General features: G+C 48.4%; 1 protein-coding gene across 2 annotated transcripts in view; it reads right to left on the bottom strand.

Annotated features, from left to right (window-relative positions):
* Positions 1-21,443, bottom strand: part of GGT7 (gamma-glutamyltransferase 7) — a 50,955-nt gene extending 29,512 nt beyond the window's left edge. Inside the window, exons 1-7 of one of the 2 annotated variants that reach the window (XM_067554452.1) lie at positions 20,636-21,443; positions 12,873-13,099; positions 10,862-11,014; positions 5,990-6,106; positions 4,646-4,713; positions 3,432-3,505; positions 367-560 (exon numbers count right to left, since the gene is read on the bottom strand). In XM_067554452.1, the coding sequence (XP_067410553.1) occupies positions 367-560; positions 3,432-3,505; positions 4,646-4,713; positions 5,990-6,106; positions 10,862-11,014; positions 12,873-13,099; positions 20,636-21,074 (1,272 nt within the window). In that variant the 5' untranslated portion in view covers positions 21,075-21,443. Of the gene's footprint in view, positions 1-366; positions 561-3,431; positions 3,506-4,645; positions 4,714-5,989; positions 6,107-10,861; positions 11,015-12,872; positions 13,100-13,944; positions 14,062-20,635 lie in introns of those variants that run through there. The other variant, XM_067554453.1, reaches the window with a different exon arrangement.
* Positions 21,444-23,154: the final 1,711 nt, after the last annotated feature.

Raw genomic sequence — 23,154 nt, 5'->3', positions numbered from 1 at the left:
ACAGAAATTATGGTAAAAACCCTATAGAATTTAACAGAGAATTAGATCCTTTCTGTAGTTTCTTTGGGACATTTCAATAGAGGAAAGAGTAGATTTCACTTTCCTAGATGATGGCGCCGCTTCATTGGTCCCTCATACTGGTTTAAATCAGGATTAAATCTACTGAAGTCAATGGAGTTACACACGTGCAAGTGAGAGAAAAAACTGAGCTCTAAATGTTTGTTTTTAATCACTCAGGTCAAAACTGGCGACTGCTCACCTTCAGCAGACTTCTGCATTTAAAACAGAGCAGCTAGTGGCACCATTACCTGTCCTAGTTTGCATTATGCAGTAATCCGTGTACAGGTAAGTACAGACATAGCTCACCTCAGAAATCATCTCCTGGGTCAGGTTTCCACTGTAGAAGGCTGAGACCCCTTCGGAGCCAACCATATCCAAAATGGTTGCTAGATCGAATCGCCTCACAAACATTCCAGGCAACAAAGGCTGACCATCTGGAAGGAAAGTATCTCTGAATTTGTCAGAGTAGTTCAGCTCCTTCAGTTCAGTAATAGCTCTGGCTGTAGGGCAAGAAAGGTAACAGCAGTATTACAGGAGGAGACCACATAGTAGGACATTCAGATCACCACGGAGACCAGCTGAAAAAGATGGCCACCAATGGTGCATTTACAGCCTGTACAGTTCTGCTCTCCGGTTTGTTAAGGTGACTGTGTGTGAGAACGAGAGAGGGCTTACCAGCCACTGCCCTCTTTGAAAAGTGACAGATAGTCATGGATCATGCGGGCAATAGGATCATCAGGTTAATGGTAGGAGATGGATTGGCTTGTGGCTATAGCATGAGATTCGGATTCACGGTCAGGATTGCATTGCTGGATCTGCCACAGATTTGCTGTATCTTCTTGGGAAAGACACATCAGTCTGCATTTTTGTGCACACTTGTGCACTCTCCCATGTTGTGCATGGAGAGTGTTTGATGCATGAACATAAAGGTAAGTGTGAGTGTGCAAGTCCCCTGCTTGGAGTTGGAACAGTAGGGCCACATGCACTGTGGCTGACACTAGGAGATCTAATTTGCTTCTTGCTGCCCCAGCCTGGCCTGTTGCACCCTACGGGCAGACTGAATGCCAGCAGGCACCACTGCCCTTCATCCACTAAGAGCTCCTCTGCTAGAGGCAGCCTATAAATGCCCTGTATCAGCATCATCCCTGCCTGCCCTAACAGTACTCGTAAGAACGGCCCTACTGTGTCAGACCAATGGTCCATCTAGCTCAGTATCCTGTCTTCCAACAGTGGCCAATGACAGGTGCTTCAGAGGGAATGAACAGAACAGGTAATCATTGAGTGATCCATCCCCTGTCACCCATTCCCAGCTTCTGACAAACAGCTAATAGTCATTGATGGACATATCCTCTATGAATGTATCTAGTTCTTTTTTGAACACCATTATAGTTTTGGCCTTCACAACATCCTCTGGCAAGGAGTTCCACAGGTTGACTGTGCGTTGTGTGAAGAAATACTTCCTTTTGTTCATTTTAAACCTGCTGCCTATTAATTTAATTTGGTGACCGCTACTTCTTGTGTTATGAGAAGGAATAAATAACATTTTATTTACTTTCTCCACACCAGTCATGATTTTATAAACCTCTATCATATCACCACTTAGCTGTCTCTTTTCCAAGATGAAATGTTCAAGTCTTATTAATCTCTCTTCATATGGAAACTTTTCCATACCCCGAATCATTTTTGTGGCCCTTTTCTGTACCTTTTCCAATTCGATATATCATTTTTAGATGGGGCAACCAGATCTGCATGCAGTACTCAAGGTGTGGGCATACCATGGATTTATAAAGAGGCAATATGATATTTTCTGTCTTGTTATCTGTCCCTTTCCTAATGAGTTCCAACATTCTGTTAGCCTTTTTGGCTGCCGCTGCACATTGAGTGGATGTTTTCAGAGAACTGTCCACAGTGAATCCAAGATCTTTCTTGAGTGGTAACAGCTAATTTAGATCCCATCATTTTATATGTATAGTTGGGATTATGTTTTCCAGTATGCATTACTTAGCGTTTATCTACATTGAATATCCATCTGCCTTTTTGTTACTCAATCACCCAGTTTTGTGAGATGCCTTTGTAATTCTTTGCACTCTGCTTTGGACTTAACTTTCTTGAGTAATTTTTTATTGTCTGCAAATTTTGCCACTTCGCTGTTTACCCCTTTTTCTGGCTCATGTATGAGTATGTTGAACAGCACTGGTCCCAGTACAGACCCCTGGGGGACACCACTATTTACCTCTCTCCATTCTGAAAACTGACCATTTATTCCTACCCTTTATTTACTATCTTTTAACCAGTTACTGATCAGGACAGGACCTTTCCTCTTATCCCATGACAGCTTACTTTGCTTAAGAGCCTTTGGGGAGGGACCATTGATCTGACTCAGTGTGGCCATTCTTATATTCTTAACAGAACAAGCAATCATCAAGTGATCCATCCCCTGTTTTCCACTCCCAGCTTCTGGCAAATAGAGGCTATGGACATGCAGAGCATGGTGTCCATCCTGGCTAATAGCCATTGATGGAGCTATCCTCCATGAACTTTTCTAGTCCTTTTTTGAACCCAGCTATAGTTTTGGCCTTCACAACATCTCCTGGTAACGAGTTCCACAGGTTGACTGTGTGTTATGTGAAGAAATACTTCCTTTTGTTTGCTTTAAACCTTCTGCCTATTAATTTCATTGGGTGACCCCTAGTTCTTGTGTTATATGAAGGAGTAAATAATATTTCCTTATGCACTTTCTCAAGATTTTGTAGACCTGTTCATATCCCCCCTTAGTCATCTCTTTTCCAAGCTGAAAAGTCCCAGTCTTTTTAATTTCTACTTATATGGAAGCTGTTCCATACCCCTAATCATGCTCCATCCCAGCAGTTCAGTTGCAGTGTAGACATACCCAAAGAAAGCTGAAGTGAATCAGGACTCCCGCTTCAGTACACGAAAAGTCTAAAGCTAGCATAGAAGTGTCTACACTGAAAAATTATGGGATAGACGTGTTTAAATATGAGGGTGAGAAGTGCCTCAGTAACACAACAGATTAGATCAAACAGATAAATGGACTCACTTTCGCACTGCACTTGCCCACACTGCAGGATCTGACTCTAGGTTCTGTTTCTAACGAATGTTGAGCCAAAACCCAGGAGTCCACGTAGGAAAGATCCGCTCCGGATCTTTCATTCTCCACTGCTCAAGCCGGGCTCACTGTCTAACTCTAATGCAGTGCATTTCCCTGTCTGAAGAGCATTAAATTCCAGGACATTAGCTCCCATCCACGTTCCCAACACGTAAGTGCAGTCCCCTTCCTCTGTAACATATGCCAGATGAAATACTCCCTGGCATACACCACATAGGACCCTTTGCTGCATTAATGCGCTCACCCAAGTCATGCGTGACATTGAATCCATCCTGGGCAATGCTTGCGGCGAGGCTCAAAAGTTCTGACCATGGGAGTCTGGCAAAGAAGAAAACAAAGAGAAATCTGCATTTGAAATAGAGCCTAGTAAAAGCAGAGCTGTCTTCAGAGGACTAACACTGCAGCTAGGACAGAGGTACAGTCAGGATCTGTTTTATTGGAAGCCTCTTTGTTGTAGCAGAGCACAGAGCTGGGACACTGCTTCCCTCTCTGTAACCTTGGGAAGTCACTTAACACCGCCCCTCCATACTCCATCTGTAAAATGGAGGTAATAATACTTATCTACTGCACAGGGCTGGGTGTGAGGATTAATGAAGTGGAACTGATAAAAAAAACCCACAAAACATTGCAAGAAAATTTTTGAATGAAGTGAAAACAAATTTTTCATTTGAAAACTTTTACAGTATTTTTTGACAAAATGAAAACCAGAAAAAAATCAGGTTTTGAAAAATGATTTTGTGTTCATTTTTAAGCCACTTCCTCTCTTCATTTCCCCCCTGAAAAAGGCAGAGAGAAGGGGAGAGATCCCAAACTTTTCAATTTTCATTTCTTTGTTGAAAACCCAGAAAATTTCAACCCAGATAAAATGTTTTGTTTCAGCCAAACATTTTTTGGGGGGGAAAACAAAATCGACCTGTTCTATTAGTTAACTTAGATTTGTATCTAAGTTTGTAGTCCAGTTTTCACAGGGCTCAAGTGCCCTTAACTCCCATTGAATTCAATGAGAGTTGAAGTGTGCTCAGTTCATCTGAAAATTGAGCCAGAGACACGTGACTGCAGGCACAGCTGTGAGAACTGCACATGCAAATCAGCCATGTGATGGCACATGTGCAATTCTGAAAACGCCAACCAGTGTCTGTAAAGGGCACTGGGGACAAAAAGGGCTATAGAAGTGCTGCTCCTTGGAGGAAGAGATCTGAAAACAACATGTTCCAAGGGAAAGTGAATCAATAGCCTATCCAAGAATATCAAGAGAGATCAAGGGAGTCCTGTGCAATGGTGAGCTGGGCCAGAGCTTCAACAGCAAGATCATACGGACACGGAGTCCACCCTAGCCCTGAATCTGCTATGAACTGGAGTATTACAGCGTGAGCAGCTAACAGACTGGGTGTTTTATCCTGCCACCCCTTTCAATACAGTACACTCTGTGCAGAGCTAAAGCATATGAAATAGTCTTACCTGCCATGTGACTGATGTGCCTTGTGCATCCCTTGTATCATGCCTGGCACCCCCACTAGGAGACCTGGCTGGATAAAAGGAAGCAAAAAAAGGAAGAGTCAAATCGCCCTTCGGACACAGTCCCTGAGTACCAGAAAGGAGAGACCATCACCTTCCGTACAGAAGGGTCCTAGGATGTTTTCCAGAGGAAGTGACAGATGCTGAAGATGCCAGAAATTTAGATACAAGGGCTGGTGACAACATGCTCAGGAAAAGAGTAAAACCCTTTAGGAAGAAAGTAGGGAGAATTCATCCCTGCTGTAACCCCAATGAAGTCAAGGGGGAGAACTCAGCCCCGCGACACGTAGCGTTTGCTGTTTATCTGTCATTTGGGATATTTCCAAGGGTGCGTCTACACGGCAAAAAAAAGCCCTCAGTCGTGAGTCTCAGTCAGAGCCCATGTCTACTGCCTCTGACTCGTGGCATTTGCACTACGGCGCTAAAAATAACCACGTAGACATTCAAGCTCTGGCTGGAGCTTGGGCTCTGAAATCCAACCCCCTCCCCGGGCTCCAGAGTCCGAGCCCACACGTCTACATGGCTATTTTTAGCTCCACAATGCCAACCCAAATCTGTAGAGCCAGGCTCTGCGACCTACCACCACACGGGGGGAAGAGGAGGTTTGCCATGTAGACATACTCTTAGGGTCCTATCTCCTTGGAATCTCACTCTCTAAGGCAGACTGTTCTCATTTAATTTCCCTTATCCCCAAGCATGGCTCAGTTTACTCATTTCCGGTCAGACTTGCTGGCTCAAGGGACTTCTGTGTTGCACATGAGCATTTCCCCGCTAGGCCACTTGTGCTAATCTGGATTGGCTCAGTAATGCACTGACGGTTGTCCCCACGTAAGTGTTCTGTGGCCTATGCCAAACAAGCAGGTGAGTCTCTGTTCATCTGCTAGTGGACAAAAATGGCTAGTTACAAAAACCACCATGAGTACTGACAAATCAGCCCCGTTTGTTGGCCGGTCAGGAGAGTGGTCAAGGCTGGAATGGGCCCTGGAGACTGAACTCCTCAGCCCTGGAGGAAATCACTCTGGAGTAGGAGGAGGAGCAGTGTGGGGGTAAGGAAGCTTGACCTGTGCTTGTACCTATTCTGTAAAGAGGGGATTTGAGTCTCTAGGACTAAAAAGCCAGCACCTTTCATCAGGGCTAATTTCCTCTGTGAGTAACAGGCCCTCCCCCACCCCTCCTGCTCACCGCACATTGCAGGGAATCGGGGTTAGTGAGGGAGGGAAGGAGAAGACATGGAAAAATTAGCAGGCAACGGCCACAAAAAGAAAATATAAATGCTCTCTCCCTCACCTTCATCTCCCAGGCCTTTCGAAGGCCCTCCTCCTGGATCCCAAAGGGGGCTGTCTCTCGGAAATCAATCACCTGACTCTCGTTTTTTCGGATGTCGTGGACCAGCATCACTCCCCCTGCAAAGAAAGTGCGCCTTGGGCATATAGAGCACTTTGCTCTACAAGCATTTACTGCAGCCCTGAGCCCGGGGAGAGAAGTGGGTGTTTGACCAGCAGCCCACCCCCCCACCAAATCCTCTGTGCAGGACATGGAGGCGCATAGTGATCTGGGGTTCTACACCACCGTGCTTGTACAAATGGCGTCCTCTTACTTCTCTTCTGTTCCCTGCACATTGGGTACTGTCTGCTGACTTCACTGGCACACACAAGCATTTATTCCTGGCAGGCAGGGAGAGCCAGCACAGCCAGAGGAAAGTGAGCTGTTCAGCTTTGTGCAACTTCACCTAACCTGTCATCTGATGCCAATGACAGAGTCTTTATCGTCAGTGGTGGTGTATGAGGCAGAAAGAGCTCAGTCTGGGTTTCAGATCCCAGGCTCTGATTTGTAAGCTGAGTACACGCTTAACACAGGCCAAAACCCTGGATCCAGATGCCCAGGAACTTGGGGAATGGGTGTATTTGAAATCTAAAGCAAGGCCCACATTTTGCAAATGGCCCTATTTTTATAATGGGCCAAACCAAAGCACTGGCTCCAAACACATCAGTTCAGACATTGGGGTGTACGAAATCCAGATCTAAAAGCAGTGGCGTGACCCCACTTCTAACTTGTTCTGGAATCCTTATTATCTCTGATGATAACTAGTTGTTTGTTAAGGATCGCTGTGAGCAGCTCTGCACAACCAAAAAAACCCCACAGATAGCTGTCACCAGTAGCATTCAAACTAAAAACACCTTCAGAATGAAAAAGGTTGAAATTTCTTTTTAAAGTGAGATTATTCATTATTGTTGATTATGACTCATAGAGTCTAGGGCCAGAAAGGACTGTTGTGCTCAGCTAGTCTGACTTCCTTCATAACACAGGCCAGAGATTTCACCAAGAGATTCCTGCATCGATCCCTAGAGCTTGGGGTTGGATTTATGCCTATTTTAGAAAGGCAACTCATTTTGATTGAAAGAATCCACCACATCCCATGGCACATTGTGCCAATAGTTAATTATTTGTGTTGTTGTAGTGCCTAGGTCCAGTCATGGGCCAGGAGCCCATTTTGCTAGAAGCTGTACAAACAGAGGACAACAAGGCAGTCTACCTTTACTGTTTAAAATGTGTGCATTTCTTCCAGTTTTTATTTGTATTAGGGCTGGGCGGGAAGTAGTTTTGCAATCCCACAAAAGTGTTTGAGATTTCCAACATTTTTCCCTTTCTGCACTGGGATGAAACTGAGACCGTTCGATATTTTTCAAGAGAGATGGACAGACACAGAGACAGACAGCCCATCCCAGAATAGCTAATAGCCCACTGGTTAGTCTCTCTCTCTCATTTAGACCAGAAATTCCATCCTGGACCTGAGAAATCTTCCTGACAACAGTTTCATTACAACTGAAAAGTTCTGTGGTTGATGAATTGGCATTTTCCACTGTGAATTTTTCAACAAAATGTTTTTTTAATCTGCTCTAATTTGTATGTTTCAGCCCCAGACATTGGATCTTTTAATGCCTTATGTAACAATATCAATGTACGTGACCTACCCTGGACAGCTCCTAATCTAAGGGCCTCACCCTGCAACTCTCACTTTGATTATACTTAACAATACAACTCAACCTGGGTTAGTAAGTACTACCCTGAGTGCCTCAGGGTGACAGAAGGGGGTCCCAATTTAAGACAAGAACAAGCAGGAGGAAGTGACAACCCAAAAGAGATTGGTTCCAATCTGGGGATTGTAATCTGCAACCCCAAATCCAAATTTGAAAGTCCCTGCAGTAGAGGGTGGATTGGGGGCATGTCAGAGGTGTGGCTGGGTTACTTTGCACTATAACTATTCTCTGCTTCCCAGGGGTCAGTTACACTGCAGCTCGTATAGATATACCCCACCCTAGCTCTTTGCTAACTAGATCGCTAAAATAGAAGTGAGGACATGCGGAGCAGGCTTCAGCACTGGCTGTACATGCACGTATGTACCCCAGGGTGGAGGACGGATCAGGCAGGTTTGTGCAGCCCACACTGAAGCTCACCCCATGCCAACCTCACTTCTAAGTTAGCCAGAATACCGCTAGCACAGGTTTGTCTACATGAGCTGCCATTCACACCCCAGCTGCAGTGTACACGTAAAACCAGTGTCCATAGGCAGCCATGGGAAGCACAGCATAAGCTACAGCAGCCTCAGAACTGCTCTAATTTACACCAGAGAGATTTGGAGTGAAGATTCTTGCATTGGTTCATCTACATAACATGCCAATTGGAGTAGCACTAGTTCACTATTAACCTATCCAGAGACAAGGCCCTATACTGCTGCTGCTCCAGTCAATGGAAAATCTCCCACTGACGTCAACCAGGAGCAAGAGCAGACCTTACACTTCAAAGTTCTCCACCTCTTCTCCTACCTAGCTCTGATACGCCAGCACACTGATACTGGCACATCTCCCTCTGAATAGCTCCTTCCTCATGATTTCTACAGAGAATCCCTAGACCGCTGTGAACAAACAATGAGGGCATTTTCTTGATTATATAACCTGGCCCAACCTTGTGCCACAGCACACACCTCAGAGGAAAAGATGTACGCTGTAATGAGCTGGGATGGACAGATCTTTATTTGTGTAGCCTCTGGGGAAGAATAAACACAACCCTAATTAAGCCCAGAGTAAGAGAAGCAGCAGCACAGGAGGTCTGAAGGACTGAAACTTGCGGTAGACACACACGGGCTGATTGTCAGTTACTTCATTCACAGGTATGGAGAAGAGATGGAAGCAGTGAAGTGAAGGTGGCTTTAAGCTCACCTTATCTGTCTGCATTTCCATGTTTATACTGGGGCCTGCCTAGCCTCTGGTGTAAATTGGAGCAGCTCCAGGCCTGCTCTGTAATTTATGCTCTGCTTCCCGTTGCCGCCTGGGGACCCTGGGAAGCAGAAAACCGCCATAGTGCAGTATAATCCAACCCCACCTCTAACATGTTCCCAATGGACCCCAACTCCAGAGACCGGGAGCAGGACTGGTATCCTACACTGGCCAGGAATAAGCTCTGCCCAGGGGATATTCTTAGCAAGATGTTTCTGCCCACCTTAAGTCTTCTTCATGCTTCCAGAGTGGCACAAAGACACCTCAGTAGAAATTAGAATCAGGCCTGAAGTGTGCGTGGTAGTTTAAAATGTAGTTGTTCACTTGATGCTTTAATCCCCAGGTAGAACACGGGAACTCTGTGCCTTGGAAGTCTTGGGTAAATAGCACATTTCCTAAATCCATTCCCAACTAGCCGAGCCATTTGTGGTTTGTTTTGTTTTTTAATCCTAAGAAGAGATTTAGTAAGAGGCTCTGGGATCACACTGGGGTTTCCACTTACAACAAAAGAGTCTCAAATCCGAGTTGATGAGACATTATCAGGTGACAGCATTTATGTAACATTCGCTGGGACTTCCTGGTGTCCTGGCAAGCGGAAGGCTCACGTCCCACTTGCATAACATCTTTTGAAACTAACACCAAAGGGAGGCGCATCTCCAGGCAGTAGGCTCAAGTCAGAGGAGGTCACATGGAGTCCAAGGTGGTGCAGCTGGCACCTTCCTCCAATCTCCTCACGCTGCGCATTCCTGCAGTTTAGATGTCCTTACCTTCACTTTGTCCCCCCATGAGCTGAGGGAACCCCCACATAGCACATGCTGCTGCTGCACCAAGGCCACAATTTACAGGTGTAACAAATCTTATTCAGGTCCCTAAAAACACCAGGATAGATCCTAAGGCGTGCCTGAGCTCTGCTCAGCATACCTGGGTGGGGGAACAGGGAGCACTCCAGCACCTTTTAATCTCTCCCGATCCTGGGGGCCAGATCCACCCCCACACGTGCTGGAGCCGGCTCAGGGCTGCTGTAACTTGTGCTTGCTGGAATTGCCTTCTAGTGGGCCCTCCAACTGGTCCTGGGTCACCAGAGTGCAGCACACTCCATCCTTGCCCCGCTCCTGCAGCTGGCCCACCTCAGCAATGCAAAGCAGCCAGAAGGATGGGAGAAAGGCTCTGGCCTGCGCGCTGTCACAGTGATTTGGTGGCCCCCCTTGTCTCCCTCCCTAACAGCAGCCAGCAAGACAGTTTAGACTAAGGGCTAGATTGCACCTGTAAAGCCACTACCTGTGTTGGGGGGTGCAGTGGCAATCCCCACTCCCTCCCAGCAGGAGCTCCTAGAAGCAACATGCATGACTCAGGGGAGCGTGAGTCAGATTGGTTCTCAAGAACACTCCACACACTCACGCAGCTCTGCTGGCTGCTGCAGAAGGGGGAAGCCCTAGCCCTCATCAGCACTAGCCTTGGGCAGTCCTTGTGTTCAGGAAGAGCGAGGACAGATTGTGACCAGCCTCGTTTGGGGGCGCAGAGAGTGGAAGGATCCTTGTAGCCTCTCCCCTACTTTCAGGGCTGCAAAGACGCTGCAGCAGAAGCCTTCCCCGTCTCAGCCAGCAGGTGCACAAAGCAGGCGAGAAGCCCTGAGTCCAATGACACTTTCTGCTCACAGTTCCTCCTGTGTCCATTCCCCGGAGCACGGAGTGCAGCACAGAGAGAAACTCCTTTCAGCTCCCTTGCAAAGCTCTGCACCACTAGCCTGACCAAACTCCTGGCCGGACGCTGGCCCCTTGCCCAGCCTCAGCGTCCTCCTGGTTAGCACCCAGCTTCAAAACAACAAAGCAGCCACACTGAGTGGGCCCTCTAAGCAGAGGGGAACCCAGTGCCCGGTTTGCACCTACCCGCCAATGCCCGACGTGTGCGGGTTGATTATTCCTGCGCACAGAGCTGCGGCGATGGCGGCGTCCACGGAGGATCCTTGCTTGTTGAGCACCTCGATGCCCAGCGTGGTGCAGCGGGCGGCATCGGTGACCACGGCGCCCTGATGGAAGATCTAGGAGAAGCAAAGCCAATGAGTTAGGATGATGGTTTGCAAGCGGGGGGGGTACGCGAGAAAAATCCTGTAGCGGCGGACACTGCGTTTTATTTAGTAAGACTTGGCAAGCTAAGCACAGGTCTATTGTAAGCCGATCTCAGAGGGGGGACGCGGTAGACTGCGTTATTTGGAAAGGGGTACGCAGCCGAAAAACTTTGAAAACCACGGTGTTAAGGGAAAGGCAGAGCCATCTGCTGGCGGAAGGAACATTTCCCACCCTCACATTCAAGCCCACAGCAGGCCTGGTCTGGGGCCCATGGCAAGCAAGGGCAGCAGAAGATGATTTGTGTCTGGGTGTAGTTCAAGGGGTCGGTTTTGACCTGTAAATGGCTGAGCGGTTGGATTCCTGACTACCGCACTCCTCGTGCTAGAGCTGAGACTGTTCTTGGCCTGGGGCAAACGGCCTCCCGCCACTGCTGCTGGTGAAGTGCCCCCTTGGCAAACGCCCTAATGTGGTGGGTCGTTGCTAGAGCCACGCTCTAGCCCAAGGTTTATTACGTTATGTCATGATCACAGCTGGCACCCAGACAGGGCTGGGATCAGCTGGCCCCTTTGTTCTATTCAAACCTGTTCACCTTTGTCAGGTTTTCAAAATTCCACAAAAAAAAAAACTTTTGAGAAAAGACAAAGGCAGACACCAAAGCAACCCCTGAAGCAACCTCATCTCCGCCCCCCACCCACACATACACATAACTAAACAAAGCCTCATCCTCCCCCCCACAAATCCACACACAACCACCAAAGCAGGGCCTCCATCCCCCCTCCCCAAATCTACACACAACCCCCCAGGGTATCCATCACCGCCACACAGCTAAACACAACCCCCGCAGCAGGTCCTGGCTATTTGGCAAGGATGATCAGGAAACGGCTTGTTTTTACTATGTTCAGCACCTAGGTTCTATAATTGTGGGCACTCTAAAAATACATCACAGACAGACAGACAGGCAGATGGTTAGACGGACCGCTACTTAAACAGATATCTCTTGCAGATGAACTTTGTGCATCAGTAAGAGTCCAAATAATTGACAGAGCAAGGATGCACCTTTCCCATTCTGACACCTGCCCCAGGACATCTTGCCAGGACCTCCCCTCTCATTGACCAGTATGAGAAGGGCAGGGGGGTCATAACCCACGGACACCTGTTTGTGACCCCCCCCAGTTACAAGACATCACAGCACACCAGTAAATGTTCGGTAGGCATGGGCAGGGGATAGCACAGGGTTCTGCTGTAGTTTAAACAATTACACTGCCCAGTTAAGAATTAAACCCCTCAATGACAGACACACAACACGCAGACCAGCAACATTTCACCCGGTGATTGCCAGAAAAGTGACCATGTACCAATGGTGCCTTCTGACTTCCAAACCGAGCTGCTCTCTGCATGTATTCAAGTCCGGGTTTTTCTCCTGCTTGAACCACAGAGCCAGCCAGGGGAGGATGAGCTGGAGACTATTGTCTCCCATGCACCATCATCCAAACCGCCCAGATGAATCGGGTTGCACGAGCTGCAGCGATGATGCAAAAGCAGAGAAAACCCAGCTTGGCTCTCAGATCCTGCAGGGAGCTGACTGCACTGGCTGTTAGAAAAGCTTTTGATGTGTAAACGGTTCTGATTTTATATGGAGTCACTGAGCGGGAATCAGTACTGAGGCTCCCAATGTCAATTCTACAGTCACTTTTTGGCATTCTCAGCATTTGCTGGGGAATCGTAATTGCTGGGAGCAAAGGAGGAAGCTGTAGGTCCCAGCAGGCAATTCTACCCATTTCTAGGTTATCGTCCATTGATTAAAAAAAAAAAAAAAAAGCCTTCTCTTACCTGTGGGTCCCCAAAGTAGATCTGCATGATGAGGGCCACTGTGACTCCCATAGCAAAGGTTAAGCAGGCAGTGATGATCACAGTCAGCCCATCCTGGCGACAGCTGCAATCCCCAGAGAACGGGTCTTTGCTGGTCTCCCGAAGCGGTGAGACACCCTGACTACCCATCTCCGATGAAGACGACGGCAGGCGCTGGAGGCGAGCAGATTTCAGGAAAGAATCTGGATCTTCATAGGCAGGAAGGAAAGGGAACGAGTATTAGGCACCGAGGGAGCTTCGGCTCTTATTGCAATGCACTCACATTACTAGCATCACACCTGTACCCATTCCAGCAAAGCTCTTATCTTCCCTATTGGTCTGAGCTTTCAGTAGATTTTCTGGCTCAGCTACTCCTCTGGGTCATTTTACTCCTGCCTTTCTTTACCACTTGTTAGTCTTAAGGGGACTTTTCACCTGGAGAAAACCCAAGACAATGAGATTTAGACAGATAACTTGTTTGAATTTTGCTTGATGCAACAGATGGGATGCACAGATTCAGGGCACCAACCCTGCCATCCATGAACCCATGATTAGGCCCCTTTTGGGATTGATTGTAACACGACTCCCATGGCACTCTGCTTGCAGACCAGCCTCAGAAATGCTGCAGAAGATGAGTTAAGACCAAAAGCCCATCGACATTACTTGGAGGCTATGCTTAAGGGAAAGCAACTTAAACAAACATACCCAGATCAAAACAGGAGGCACCGGTATAAGAATAACCGTGATCAAAAGGCTGGCAAAGTGGGAGCAGAGGGGATAGGAAAAAAATCTACCTGTCTGTCTCTCTACATCAGTGGTTCACAGCAACTCAACTAATCCTAAAGGCATTCAGCAGGCACTCTCACCACAGAAGACTTTAGAACAATGATGAGGACAGCTGCAAAATTTGGTAACTCAATGTAATTACAATATCGGAAATGCTCAATCCAACAGAAGGAGTTCCTGTTTTCCCACTGCCAGGCAAATGGGAGGAAAAGGCCAGAATAGTCAACAAAGTACACATCACTTCTAAGTGGCTTTGAAAACATTGTACCTTATTGTTAAATGTTCTTCATATCTATATTTTCTTCATCCATTAATTTTCACCCGGATGATGGTTGTGAGAAGAGCCTGCACTGAGGGCATTACCTGGGAGTTAGTAGCATGGGCCCGACGCAGCTACTATTTAAATCCTGCTTCATCTAATAGGTAGAGATTTATATTCACGCAGCCAGAGGAGGCCTTCCATGGTCAAACACACTCCAATTGGCTGAAATGAGGCCATGTGACCAAAGGAAATTTTACACCGTTCCAAGGTAGACTACATTATTTACTACTTAGTCATCATTGGCTGCTTATTTTTTTGCTATGCACTAGCCAGTGATTGGCTGAGACTGATTACATGGACCTATCACACCCACACCAATTTTCTTTGGTCATCTAAGAATGGGACTTTCTAATGCTCCCCTGCCCCTTTCCCTCTCTTGTGGTTCTGGGTGCAGTGGGTATTGGAGCTGTTACAGTCACTTTCCCCGTGCTTTCTTTCTTGTTCATGTGAAGCAAGGTCCTCTTGAGCTGCAAATGCTGGCATCATCAGAGCTCAGGTGTAGGGCTGCCAACAATCCCTTGTTTTTTTAATCTCTGTGCTGAGTGCTGCAAAAAGCAGCAAGAAATACCCCTGGTGAATATAGGTGAGTCTTGCTTATTATTATTAATAATGATGATAATAATATCAGGAGGGGCGGGGTGGGGTGGGGTGATAAGAAAACAGTCCCTTATTTTTGAAATACAATGTTGGTAACCCTAGCAGCCCAGATTCCTGTTCACCAGTCACCGTAGTGCATCAAAGCAAGTGCTGCAGTCACTGGTGCATCTGAGCTACACAGCATCAGATTCTCCTCCCACTTACACCAGGGGCTCACTAGTGAAACACTATTGACTTGAACGAGATCACTCCTCGTTTTCACTGGTGTGAGAGGAGAATCAAGCCCTGAGACACCTTTTGAGGGTGATTGTGTAGCAGGCACAAAGGTTCCTGGGTGGCATCACAGCCTGGAGGATGCTAGGACGCGCAGCTCAGCAGGAAACCTATGTCAGAGTCACAAGAGATGTTGCACAGAAATGAACTGCTGGCAGCACCTAGAGCAGAGAAAGGGAGTGGGAGGGGACTGTGGATGGAAGGGAGGAGCTGTTTTCTCACCATGTGGTAAAAGGGCTGCATATTAATGAGATTTGGTGACTCACAGGTAAAATGATTGGCTCTTGGTTTGAGTATGTGATCACTGCAGAGGGAAGGAACTGGCCAAGAGGGGCCTCTGCCCCTGCCACTGGGGAACGAGGCCAGGAGCCTTGAGACACTTTTTGTCAGTCTGTAACCATAGTTTTTTTCCCTCTTGAGGCTACAGCTATTTCTGTGGAGTGAGCACACTGGGATGAGGGGACCCCGGGTCAGCACTGGTGAAGCATGTTGAACCTTGTAGAACTGGGGCAAAAGGGGGTGAGGGGGGAAACTGTCCACATCACTTGGTTCCACCAGCATTCACACCTCTCTCAATTCCACCAGCACCACATTTGCCTGAAACAGGAAATTCAAATGACAAATGATGATGCTCTCTTACTTGGAATCTCTATTCAAAACCATGTGTGTCTCCAATCTCAGTGCTAATCTATGTGCTACTATAGAGCTCTGGAAACAGAGACTCTGGAAAATTAGACCTCCACCACATTGATAGTGGGGACGACAGCACTCATCACATGCCCCGCTCTTTCCCCAGACCTCAGCGCCCCTCCTACTTCTGCTCACACTGCCCCTCAGCCCAGAAGACAACCTCCTGCAGAGGCTTTCACGGCAGACAGTTATGCCAGGGCAGCCCATTTGTTCCTTGGGGTCCCAGGCACACTTTGACAGCCCATGTAGTGTACGCACAGGAGCGGGGAGGAGAAATAGGCAGCTGAATGTGGGAGAGCTTTGCAACTAAAAAAGGGATTGGAGTATTTGGTAGTAAGGGGAATTTCAGCAACTGATGGGGGCTTTGGCATCTGTCATGGGTGGGTATGAGAGAGCCAGGCTGTGGCGCTAGTCCCCAGTGAGGATGCATGGGGAGCCAGCATTCAGAGGAAGTTGAAGGTGAATGTAGGAAAGGGCAGTACCCCCTAACAGATAAGGCCTGGTGTCACCACTCTTTAGCTCATACTCTATTGGCCTGGTTCAGCACCCCTCAGAGCTTTTAAACCCTGCGTCACCCTGCACCTTTTAATCCTTGTTTGCCCCTGTACGTTAATATAGTGACAGGAAAATAATCCGAATACTTGGCAGCTGTACAGTGCCTGCCTGCTACCCAAGGATCTCACAGACCTTCACAGGCATTAATGACTTCAGCCTCAAAACACCCTGCGGAGGCAGGGACACATCTGTATCCCTATTTTAGAGATGGGGAAACCAAAGCAGAGAGAGTCGACCTTGGGAAAGTCATGCCACAGGACGTGCATGGCAGAGTTGGGACCAGCATCCTGAAGAAAAGGACGCTCCAGTGGCTAGCCTGTGACCTGGGTTCAATTCCCTGCTCTGCCACAGACTTCCTGTGTGAACTTGGGCAAGTCATTTAGCCTCCCTGTGCCTCCAGTCCCTATCTGTGAAAGGGGGATAACAGCACTGCCCTGTCTCACAGGGACTGTGAGGATAAATACATTAATGATTGTGAAGTGCTCCACTAGTGTGGTGATGAGGGAGCCATATAAGTACCTCAGCTAGAATCCAACCCTCCTGACTCCCAGCACTGGGGGTTGCCTGTCTACAGGCTCAGAAAGATAGCACTGCATCTGGTTCCATCTGATTCTCACTGCAAAGTGCTCTTCACAACCACAGGGAATACAATTTTTTTATGAAAATAGGGGCTTGGATTGGACAGAAAATGAAGACCTAGGTTACCATCTTCCTCAATTTGCCAGATAACATCTCCCCCTCAGCACTGGGTGAGTGCACAAGTAGATTTTTCGAAGCCACTTAATGTTACATTCATGTACGTTTTTGTATTTTCAGTTATACAATGGAATAGGGGAGTAGGAACATGAAACATTCAAGAATGTCAGCTGTGCAATGAAAGTCATGCAGCATTGTGGGGAAATTCAGTACCTGTGCACACAAAAAGCCAGATTTGCATGAATAGCCAGGATAATTGCACACATCGAATCATAGAATTGTAGGGCTGGAAGGGACCTCAAGAGGTCATCTCGGCCAACCCCCTGTGTTAAGGCAGGATCAAGTATACCTAGACCATCCCTGACAGGTGTTTGTCTAACCTGTTCCAAAAAATCTCCACAACCTCCCTTGGAAGCCTCTTCCATACTTAACTCTTAAGTTAAACTTAAGTTTTTCCTAATATCTAACCTAAATTTCCCTTGTTGCAGTTACGCTGATTACGTCTTATCCTACCTTCAATGGACCTGGGGAACAGCGCTTCACTTACTTGAAGACAGTGATCAGGTCCCCTCAGTCTTTTCTCAAGACTAAACATTCCCATTTTTTTTTTTAACCTTCCTTCAGAGATCAGATTTTCTAAACCTTCTCCTCTGGACTCTGTCCAATTTGGCCACATCTTTCCTAAAGTGCGGTGCCCAAACAGGACACAGTACTCCAGTTGAGGCTTCACCAGTGCTAAGTACAGTGGGACAATTACCTCCTGCATCTTACATATGCTGCTCTTGTTAACACAGCCCAAATGTTAGACTTTTTCACAACTGCCTCATGCTGGTGGCTCATATTCAATTTACGACCCACTATAACCCCTAGATCTTTTTCTGCAGTATTATTGACTAGCCAGTTATTCCCCAATTTTGTTGCTGTAAATTTGATTTTGCCTTCCTAAGTGTAGTACTTGGCACTTGTCTTTACTGAATTTAATCTTGCTGATTTCAGACCAGTTCTCCAATTTGTCAAAGTCATGTTGAATCCTGTCCTCCAAAGAGCTAGCAACCCCTCCCAGCTTAGTGTCATTTACAAATTTTATTAGCATACTCTCCATTCCATCATCCAAATCATTAATGAAAATATTTAGTAGTACCGGACCCGGAGGAGATCCCTGTCAGATCCCACTAGATACACGAGGCATGAAATTGTGCTTGCATTTTGCACACACAATGATATACATAAAGTTTTTGAAAAATATGTTCCTTCACCTTGCACACAGATTCCAAGATAAGGTAACTAAGGGGACATTTCTCTCTGGGGCATGAAAATGAGGGGAATCTGGACTGGCATTACATGAAAATAGATGATGAAAACTTAGTCATTTATTAGAATGTGATCAAGGGAATGAAAAGATGAAAACTGTGACCATTTGCAAATTAGCTTTCAGTCCTCAAAGTCAATGGGTCAACGACCTGACTGGGAGCTATACAAAACAGTCCTTGCATTGACAGAAATATGCATGCACAAAATTTGTTTTCAATCTGGGGCCACAGTGGTAGGGGCCCTGACTTGATACTGACCGAAGAGGGAACCGAATACTTTGCTGATCTGAGAGAGGGGAGCAACAGCTAGTTATATGGATCATTGTCACATCAGGGTAGTATGAATGGGCCTGGGGCCAAATTAATCCCTGGTGTAAATCTACTGACATCAATTGAGTCTATAGCTCTCTCTATAAAGTTACACTGGGGATGAATCTGGCCTAGGGTCTGTACCACTAGGTTTCACTTAGACATGAGTTGGAGTTGGGTTGTGTGTGGGATTGGGGGGGTTAGACACAGAGCAGGGGCTAGCTCAGGTTGGAGAAACTCAATTTGGATCCATAGGAGAAAAATATGACTTTGATCACCTGCGATGAAACAATTTTTTAAAAAGGGTTTATCAAGAATAAGTAAAAATAAAAAACCACAACAGCTAATTTTATTAAACCATGCAGTTGACAGGAACAATCCACGGCTTTTTGCAAGTATCTATATGTCTTTGCAGCTGGTATTGCACTTCCAAACCAGACTGAGTGTTCATGCTAGCTGGGAGACCGCAGCAAATTAAAGTGGGAAACTGGCCAGAGGATGGTAAAGATGATGACACAAGATCTTAGCAAAACCCTTCTGAGTCTAATAAGATTTAAGGAATACTAATAACTAAGAATAAAAAGGGTAGTGACATTCCAAGTGATCAGTGTGTGTGCGAGGGGGAGATGGGAGGACTGACTTGATGCATGGGTGTGAGGATACTAGGGATGAAGGGATAATGCAGGGCAGTAATGAACTAAGTCAAGGGCCTGGGAAGAGTGAAGAGTAGAGGAAGGGGTAATACAAAAACAGAGGGGGTGCTCCCCTGAAAAAGGTTGAAATGCCAGGTTCAATTGCCTAAATTCCAGAAGATTCTGAGAGAGAGAGAGAGAGATAAATCTGTTGTTTTGGGGTATATGAGTAACTGGACATAACTGTGTTTTAATTATGATCCCAAACCATTTCCAAGGATTCAGCATGGATCAAGGACATGGTTCAGTCTTGTCTATACTGCAAGATCAAACTATACTTTAACCTTCTTTGGAGACAACCACGTTATAACAAGAAATCACTGGGGTGGGTGGATCTGGGCAGCATCTACCATGTTCTGGCTAGCACTGGGAGGTAGGTTTGGGACAAGGGGGAGGACCTGCCTGCTATAGGGGAAGGTCTTGGAAGCCCCACTTCCTAGTAGATGGGAGTGCCTGTGTTATGGGGTTTGCCTGTGTTATGTAGGGAGGGAAGCCCTCAGGAGGAGATTCTCCACTGCACAGGGAAATCCTACCCTTAAGGGAGTGGGACTCCCACAGGCCCTCCTCAGCCAGCTCAATCTGCCTCTGCAAGATGAGGGAAGATCAGCAGCCCAGGAACTGAAGGGTCCCAAGTCCTGTGTGAATTGAGGGGAGAGCAGGGGTTTCCCCTAAGCAGACCCCTGAAGATCAGGGGAAAGACCAGCCAGCCACACCCAGAAGACAGTGGATGGAAGAACACCCAACCCTGTTCCCGCAAAAGCTCCAAGAGCGAATCCTGAGGGGAACAAGGGCCAGGGGCTTTCAGAGGACCTGGGGCTAGGAAAGTGAGGGGGGATAGTGAGGGTTTGGGCTGCCTGGTCCAAGGTGACGGACGGATTGGGGGTGCGGTAACCTTTGGCAACCAGGTCCAGAGTACAGTGGAAGCAAGGGGGCAGTGAGGGGCATGGAGGGAGTGAGGCAGCAGCGAGAAGCGGGGTGGAGAGGAGAGATGGAGGCAGCAATGAGGGAAGGGTCTGAGGAAGTGAAGGGATCAGAAGCAGCAGAAAATAAGGAAGGGGGGAAGGAGGCAGCAGCGGGGGGTGGGGGGTCCAAGCATGGGGGGACGGTTCTTGGCCGGATGCAGACGGGGTAGAGAGAGCTGCGTGCGGGAGAGGAGGGATGTGTGGAGGGATGCGGGACGGGTGCGGGAGGGGGGCGCGGAGCGGGTAGGGAGGGGGTGCAGGCACGCGAAGAGGGGTCCAGAGAGGGGAGGGGAGGGGAGGGGGCTGGCGGGGGAAGGCAGACGGGCAGCCCGGGCTGGAGGCTGCAGGGGGAAGCGGGGACGCCGGGCCGGGCCGCGCCGGGAGGGATGCGCAGGCCGGGCGGGGGGCTGGAGGCAGGGATGCAGGAGGCGGGCGGGAGAGGCCCGGCCGGGGGCCGGAGGGAAGGATGCCCGGCCGGGAGGCTGGCGGCCGGCGGGCGGGGAAGAGGCGCAGGGGCTGCCGGAGGCGAGCGGGGCCAGCCGGCTGCTCTCACCGGTGTCCTGCTCGGCCAGGAACGCGTCCTCCTCCTTCCTGGAGCGCAGGCAGCTCTCGGCGGCCGCGCCCGGCTCCTCCTCGGGCAGGCGGGGGAAGCTGGTGATGCTCATGTAGTCCACGGGCGAGTAGGCGCCCAGGGTGCTCTGCTGGCTCGCCTCCTTCTCCACGGCCACCGCTGCCGCCATCCTGCCCTGGCCCGGCCCGGCCCGGCTCGGCTCGGCCCAGCTCCGGAAGTGACTGAGGCCAGCGGCTGGGCGCCCACTCCCCTCCCCGCCGCTGGGTGCGTAGCGCAGGGATAACAGGTGCCCGGGATCCGCCTCTGCAAGGGAGAGAAGCGAGGCCCCCTCCCCCGGGCCGGGGATCTCGCAGCCGGGCAGATCCCCCAGCTCCTGCTCCCGGGCAGGGAGGAGAGGAAGGTGCTGTGCACAGCTGCTCATTCAGGGTGACAGGCCAGGATTATTCGAGGCCCAGCGTGCGCCCACCTCTCTGCCCCCTGCCGCTGCGAAACGCGCCAGCCATGGATTGATTGTCCCAGGGAGCCGGGCGCCCACCTGCCCATGGGGCGTTGGTGCTGTGCCGCCGCCTCCAGCCCTTTGCCCTCAGGGAGCTTTGCCAGTGGCTGCACGGGTGCCAGGATTTCAGCCCCCGAGCCGCTGCCCTCAGGCACTTAGAGGCCTGAGCAGATGTGCCCCCTCAGTGCCACAGCGGGCACAGTCCACACCTGCAAAAGGGGAGCTGGCAGAAATGTATTACCCACCCCCTCGGCTCAGCCTTGTACAGGACTCAGGCAATGTCATTAGCTGAACTTGTCCTTCCTGCCCTTCCAATAGGAGCCATATTGTAGCCTCTTCTGGTCCCAGCTGTTCGCTGACATTCAGGGCTTTGCAGGGCTGGTTCCATTATGATGCCACAGGTATGTTCCTTTGTGCAATCCTGTGTATGTACAAAGGATAGACACTCCGGCCTGGTTCCCTGAACCAAACAGAAGGCAGTGTTCCCAAGCCTGCCTTTCCAAAGTGTTCTGTGCCCAAGGAGCTCCCTCTCTCTGCATCCTCCCAGGGTCATGCTCATAACTGCTTCTCTGGCTGGTAGCTGGCTTTCCTCTCTCTCTCTCACACATACACTGCACACCAAACAATCCCCCAGCCTCTGTGCTTGCAGTCAGGGAACTCCACAGCCCACACAGCTTAGCTTCTGCTCAGGCTTGGCCATGTGGCCCATTGCCTTGGGCAGTAGTTTCTGTTGTTTCCAGCTCTCTCTCTCTCTACATAAAGGGGCTTACTTGCTGCTTCCATGGAGCCTGAAAGAAGCCTGCTTAGCACACCTGTCGGCTTTAACTGGGTCGTGACAGTCTAGCAATCAAAGACCTACCTGCTGGCAGCTGTAAGCACTTTCCAGCATACCAATTTCTATTTATCCTTTCCCTGGTCCTCTCAAAAAGGTTAGATCTAGTGGAGCCCATGGCTTCTCATGTCTTCTGTACGGAGATGTAGTCACCCAGCCTGCAATGCTCCAATGTAATCTGAGCAGCCAGGCTAGTCAGTTGGGCCACACACCTTTCAATATAGAACCTCACTTTGGGGCCCCGTGTTGCAGCACAGTTCTTTCTGGCCAAAGAAGGATGTATGGAATTTAGAAGCCTTAAGATGCTTGGAAGGACACTTAGGGCCACATTTTAAAACACCAGCTCCTAAATTGTACTTCTAAAACTCACACATCAAAAACAAAACAAGGGGCGTGTGCATGCATAGAGGCTCGCACACAAATTCCTGTACGCGCATTTAGTTGCATGTGTCGTGTGCACAGTTGCTTCTCCACAGCTGCTTTTTTCACACTGACAATTGCAAGGTTAAAGCGCCTGTTAGTGCAAGAAGTTATGTTCCGGGTGCAGCTTAGCACCTGCGTTTGGAACTGTGGCCCTTCCTGATCAGCATCGCAGACAGCGAGCAGCCCACAGTGTCAGCTTTTACGTCAAGAAAGGGAGGGAATAAATCAAGAATTTTAACTAGAGTTTGCTGAAATATTTTTTCCATAACAAAAGTCAAGAAAATGTGTTTCTTTTGGACCAGCTCTAGTTAACATCTTTTTACTCATCTAAATATTTTAATTTACATTCTTAATAATAAAATGTTGCAAGTTATTAGCTCCCTGACTTAGTTTGGATTATTTTATAGTTAAACCTCATACACAACAAGCCTAAACTGACATGGCTTGGTTGTGTAAGCCAGTGGTTCCCAAACTTTTTTCTGCCATGGCACACCTTGATACCTTGAATTCCTTTGAGGCACACTACCATATAGTCTCCAAATGAACTCATGAATATTCATGAACCAATTCAGAACTCTTCAAGTAGTTTTTCAAAAAATTCCATGGCACACCGGCTCAGGCCTGACGGCACACCGGTGCGGAAACACTGATGTAAGGAATTGGAGGCTAATCGGTATGCAAAATAACTGCACGTTATATTTTATGATTGAGCCACATAAGATAGCCTATGTATCCCACATAAACTATGAT

The sequence above is a fragment of the Emydura macquarii genome, unplaced genomic scaffold (genome assembly GCF_026122565.2).
Source record: "Emydura macquarii macquarii isolate MOO-44397 ecotype Brisbane River unplaced genomic scaffold, CSIRO-AGI_Emac_v2 contig_1483, whole genome shotgun sequence".
Classification (NCBI taxonomy): domain Eukaryota; kingdom Metazoa; phylum Chordata; order Testudines; family Chelidae; genus Emydura; species Emydura macquarii.
This window is presented reverse-complemented; position numbering and strand designations above follow the sequence as displayed.